Below are 6,062 nucleotides of genomic sequence, written 5' to 3' on the forward strand. Positions count from 1 at the left end.
CGGTACCAGTACTGTCTCCATTCTGCCTGGCAACCACGAGATATCGATATTCGTAATTACTTAATCGGCCATCACGCGCGATTATTTATAAATGCGATCGGCGTCGTTATTCTAGTCGAACAACGTGCCGCGAAATTATCGACCAATTATTATTTTTCGAGATAATTAAACAAATAAATCTTAAATCTCTCTAAAAACGAAACGGATGCAACGATTTTAATTCCAAATTCATTTAAGAAATATTTTTTTATTTCTTTATTTCTTTTTAATTAAAAAAAAGCTATGTATGATTTGCATCGATGTTCGGTAAAAAAAAAATTTTTGAAATACAATAATAATACAATACGGCTAAATATTCTCATTGCTCTTTGCCATTAATCATTATTAATTTATGCAAAAAAAAACCTGGTTTTTTTCCAAATGAAAAAATTTTTGTAAGAGATATTGAAAAAGAAAAATAGAAAAAGAAAGAGGTAGAATTAAAAAAAAAAAAAAAACATTTATCAATGATATATCGACAAAACATTGATTATGAATGATTAATGAATAAAGAAGTCCGATTATTTGCATTCGGGGTGATGGAGTTATCACTAATTGTAACGTAAAAGAATGAAAAAGAAACGAGACGAATCAGCCAATTGCAAAACTCGCGTGTCGCGAATGGCTTAATATCATGGGGGCATATTGACCCAGATAACGACACGTGAGCCGGTAACGTGATCAACCTTCTTGCAACGCAAACAGCCACGAACTTTAAACGTGAACGCGTCTCATCCTCCTCGTGAAAGATAAGTTGCCATGAATTCATAAGAATGGACACGGTGTTTGTATGAAATAAAAGAAGCGGAAGAAGCGGAACTGCATAAAAAAAGACCAGGAATTTTGAATCTTGCATATACGTAAAAAATTGTCCAATGTATCTAATGAAGGAAATCCAAGTACTTAAAGATCAAAAGAACAGAGAGGAGCAGTTTCGTTTGAGATTCCTCGACACGCTTTCTGCTTTTTTTTATGGCATGGCACGCGAGTACCGAAGAGAAAGAATCTAGAGTGCACATGCGCACGGCTTCTCTAAAAGATTCGCCTCGATTAATGCGCTGTAGATGACACTATTCTTGTGACGTGCATGCCACGGAACCACGTCCATCCGTTCCGATTCCACTTCAATTGAAGATTTTTCCATTTTACATTTTGTTTCCTTTAAAATACTCGATACATCGCCATAATACTGACCCAGTTTCTAAACGACTACCATGAATGTGATCATTTCAAATTGATGCGTCCGCAAACTCGGTATGAATTTTTCACATTGACCATCTTTTTTCATCCTGCTTGTGGAAACGAGGAAAATTTCTCGTAAGGGAAATTCTAAAGAAGAAAAATTGCTATTTAAAATATATTTTGTCAAACGAAATAAACGAAAATCGATAAATATAAATCGTATACATACATTGCAACAAATATTTTATTAATTTTAATGACGATTGTTTCATATAAATTTAAAGCATATATATTTTTAAGACTGTTAAATATCGAATGTGAAATAAAATTAATCTTAATTGCATCATTCAATATCAGAAAATATCACTACTATTTTTATCGATTTTTCTTCAATGAAAAAATGGAACTAAAATCAAACTTCTCTAATTTTATCATTACATAATTTATATAATTCAATTTAAGAATTAATAAACGATTCCACATTCGTTTCATATATATTTCTTTTGTCCATACCGAAAAAAAACGTCTATTTGAAAATTATCTTTCATGACAAGATGACAAGAACGAATTTATTAATACATAATGTATATTATAATCATTGAGAAAATAAATATTTATATATAATGATAATTATCGAACTGCTACTTCATGTATGCAATTATGCAAAAATTGATTAAATAAGCTATAATAATTGATTGATAAAAACTTCGTATCATTCATAGAATAAAATTGAAAGGATTTCTCTCTTCATTTTATAACTCTGTATTTTTGAAAGTAGCAGAATGCGAACGAAGAAGTAATGATTTTTCTACATATATCTTTGCACAAAGGCGATTCGCCAAAAATATATCGTATGATGCACGCGATACACGTCTGCCGTTCGATATATCGATACGAGGTGCGGCGATTGACACCAACGTGAACGAAAACTTGTTATTTCGGGCCTGTCGATGTTGTATACATAAAGCTCTTGATCTGTTTTAAAAATTCGTCGACGAATGCTTTTTCGAGTATGACATTGAAGAAAGAGCGTCATCATACAAATTATGTGGAACATCGATAACAGATCATGATACACAATGTATTTGTATATATCGATAGTGAAATTTTTTCTTAGAAAGGTACCACAAACATTTTTTTCTTTTGAAAGAAATTAAGAAAATTTGGAAATTGAAGTATTTTACAAAAATTATTTTTATGGAAATTAAATTTATATATATTATATTATTATAATAAAAATTCTGTTTTTGCATAAACAAGTATTATAGATATTAAAAAAATATATACTTCACAATTAGAAAGCTTGGAAAAATTAGAAATTAAAAAAAAATCCAATATAATTTATAAATATATAAATATTAATATATAAATATAAATATAATTTATAAAAATTACATTTATATGATTCGAAAAATAATTAAAAAACTATAATTATTCCTACAAAAATTACATCTGTTAAAATATACATTGTTTTTATATCCAATGTTTTTTTTTAAAATTATACAAAAGAAAACGAAAATATTATATTGAATATTTTCTTAAAAATCTGAATTAAAAAATGAAAAAAAAAAAAAAAAAAAAAAAGACCCGGGTTGGGGGGAGAAAAAAAAAAGGGGGGGGGGGGGAAAGGGGGGGGGGTTGATTTTTTTACGAAGATTTAGAAAAATGAAAAAAAAAAAAAAAAAGACCCGGGTTGGGGGGAGAAAAAAAAAAGGGGGGGGGGGGGAAAGGGGGGGGGGTTGATTTTTTTACGAAGATTTAGAAAAATGAAAAAAAAAAAAAAAAACACGAGTTCGTGGAAGAAGAAAAAGAGAGAGAGAGAGAAAGAGAGAGAGATTGATTCTTTTACGAAGATTTAGAATAATGAAAATAAAACTATGACAATATAATGATAAATTAATTTTTTTTACGAATTTTTATATGAAACTGATAACAGAGCAAAAATTTTTGATTTTGTTCTCCTCTTCATTAATAATATACTATTATGGATTCTTTTATTCTCGAAGTATATATCTATAACTGAATTTTGAAAGGAACTGAAAGAAAGTAGTTCAAATATCAATTAGATGATATCAATAAACTTCTTTAAATTGTTTTATGATACTATTCAATATATAATATCTTTTCTAAAAACGATACTTCTCATTGGATATCCTATTTATTCGATGAATCGATCAATAATTAATAATTTATGAAAAATTTCATCCTCTAGTTATATAGGTAAAACGAAAATTTTTGGAGACATAATAAAAAAGAATTTTTATTTATATCTCCAATATATATTTATTTATATTCAAAGAATGATAAAGCTTAGTTTAAAATAGTTAAGAATAGTTAATCTGTGTAATTAAAGATTGTTATAAATAATAATTAATTAATAATTAGTAAACAATTTTTTTTATTAAAAATTATCAAATGATAAAATAGCATTATTGAAAATAAAATTGTTTGCATTTACATAATTATTGAAGCAGACAGAAGCTTAAAAATTAAGTTTTTGGCAATAATACACATTTATATGCTTATTTAAAAAAAAATTGCTTGTGAATATATATAAAGAATTATAACTATTCAAAAAAATGATTTGCTCTTTTGTAAAGAAATCAATTGTAAAGAAATCATGCTGTGATACTTTGCAAAAGAAAATATTTAAGTGAAATTTCTAAATACTTTTAATTATGAGAAATGAATGCACTACTTTAATTTTACTCAATAATTTTAGTTACTATTATAGAAAAGTTATTATAAATATTAAAGCTATTATAGAAAAGAACCTAAATCTATAACCGATTAAAAGCAACCTTTCATATAAGTAGATACTATTTTTGGTAATAGAGATTGCATAAGCTTCTTGTCAAAGAAACGATACTATATTGCTTGAACTTTTTTATTGCCAGTCATATTGTTGCAGAATGAGATTAAAGATGAAATTAAAACAAATATTGGCAAGAATCTGATAACAATTTTAAAGTTTTGAGCACTTTGCAATATAATTTTATATAATTTGTATAATTTATATGATTGTATCTTAAGATTTTATTTTTTTATCATAATAATATATACAAATTGAATTCTAAAAGATATTATTACTCGATATACTTACTTCTTGAGTAATCGAGTTGTAAAAAAAGTTCCAACAAAAAATTATGATAAAAAATTCTTAATATATTTCAAACAAAAAATATTAAATTTCCTTTCTATTGTATAAAAAATATATTAACTTGAATTTCAAGATTACATATCCAACATCTTATTAAATTTTTATTCACAATTATATATTTAGAAAATCATTCCAGAATTTCTTAAAAAATTCATAATCATGCAATCAACTTTGTTTAACATGCCAAGACTGGACATAGGTTAGGTCAAGCAACTATCACTTTCAAAACTTGATATATCCAATATTATTGATTTATGTTAGAAAGTACTATACTATTGAAATATTGAAATCATTAAAAACTGAATATATCCATGCAGCGGTATCAGCCGAATACAATGTTTAACATCCCACAAATTTCACTGTCATGTCTCTACACACTTTATGATCAATATTCTACTGGAACCATCTACACTTTCTACGTCACAACATGTTCAAGAATATACGTAACAGCGATTTCTGGCGAAAACGATTGAGAAGCGCAGGATTCCTGTGGATGACACCCGCAAATTAGATCGCGTTTTCACGATGCGGACGATAATGAAGAAGACGCGAGAATAACCGTGGTACGCGTGTCGCGTAAACATCGGATTCAGCAAAAGCCGCCAAAATCGAGAATTACGAAGGTGGTATCCGAAGAACAGCATTGGATAAAAAAGTGATGATCCCCCCTACCCTCTTCCTCGGGCACCCGCTCCATCGCTTTCCCAAGAGTAACCCAGGCACTCGCACGCAGACGCACAGCTCTGCATTCGGAGACGGCCGACAGGCAAACGAGCGAAACGGCAAAAGAGCGCGGTAAGAGGGGCAACAAGTGAGGAAGGGGATCTCTGGGAGGGAGACTCGAGGAAGAGAGGTATAGTGCGGGGAAGAATATGGGATAAAGAAGAGGGGAGAAATCCGAGAGAACCGAGTAAAAGCTATGTGCTAGAGGTTAAGGCATGTTCTACGGTACTCACTGCTGACTCTCATGCCACCCAGGGGCGGATTCGAGGGCGCGTTAGTGCAATCGGCAAAGGAGGTGGTCCTCGGTCGGCTGCTCATTCTGAAATCTTCTTGACCCGCTTCTCCACCGCCACCTGACAGTCAAAACTTTAGAATGATATGCCGCTTCTGCTTCTTCCTCTGCTGGTCGCCGCCTCGGCTGGCCGTGCCACTTCCTCACGTGAAGATAGCCAGCAGTGCGTCTTCGTCGTCGCCGTCGTCGTCGTTGTTGTTATCGTCGTTGACACCACCTCGGACATCAATGACAGCACGAACGATAATTACATCGCACGCACGCATGCACGTCCGCACGGTTCGGTTCTTCTATATTACGCCACGGCCGCGCTCGATCGATGGATGGAGGGAGAGAAAGAGAGTGAGATAGGATAACACGCGAAAGAAGAGGGAGAGAGTGAGAGAGAAAGAATAAGAGAGGAAGGGTGGGAGGAAGGGAAGGAGGGAGGGATGGTGGATGGATGGATGGATGGGAAGGAAGAGCTACGGGCGAGCAAAGCGCGCGCAAGATCGAGAAAACGGAAACCACGGCGAAGAACCGTGATTCACAATCGTTATAATCACTATAAAACAAAGAGAAGAAAATTCTCTTGGAGAAACAGCGTTGGTTGAAATTTTCGATCACTGTCAAACACTTCCTTCCAAATATATATGCTCCCGTTACCACTGACAATAGTGGCGGTGG

General features: G+C 31.9%; 1 protein-coding gene and 1 long non-coding RNA gene across 10 annotated transcripts in view; one reads left to right on the forward strand and one right to left on the reverse strand.

Annotated features, from left to right (window-relative positions):
• The window catches only part of LOC116186337, a 25,028-nt gene extending 21,982 nt beyond the window's left edge, over positions 1-3,046 (forward strand). The window contains exon 3 of the long non-coding RNA XR_004151308.1: positions 3,033-3,046. This is a non-coding gene — a long non-coding RNA (uncharacterized LOC116186337). The remainder of the gene's footprint in view (positions 1-3,032) is intronic.
• LOC102674062 (protein kinase shaggy-like) overlaps positions 1-6,056 on the reverse strand; it is a 43,375-nt gene extending 37,319 nt beyond the window's left edge. For 6 of the 9 annotated variants that reach the window (XM_006608521.1, XM_031513255.1, XM_031513250.1 and 3 more), the window contains exon 1: positions 5,338-6,056. In XM_006608521.1, the coding sequence (XP_006608584.1) occupies positions 5,338-5,422 (85 nt within the window). In that variant the 5' untranslated portion in view covers positions 5,423-6,056. Of the gene's footprint in view, positions 1-4,829; positions 4,849-5,053; positions 5,133-5,337 lie in introns of those variants that run through there. The other 3 variants (XM_031513264.1, XM_006608522.2, XM_031513231.1) reach the window with 3 other exon arrangements.
• Between the last annotated feature and the right edge of the window lie 6 nt (positions 6,057-6,062).

The sequence above is a fragment of the Apis dorsata genome, unplaced genomic scaffold (genome assembly GCF_000469605.1).
Source record: "Apis dorsata unplaced genomic scaffold, Apis dorsata 1.3 scaffold_39, whole genome shotgun sequence".
NCBI classification, from domain to species: Eukaryota; Metazoa; Arthropoda; class Insecta; order Hymenoptera; family Apidae; genus Apis; species Apis dorsata.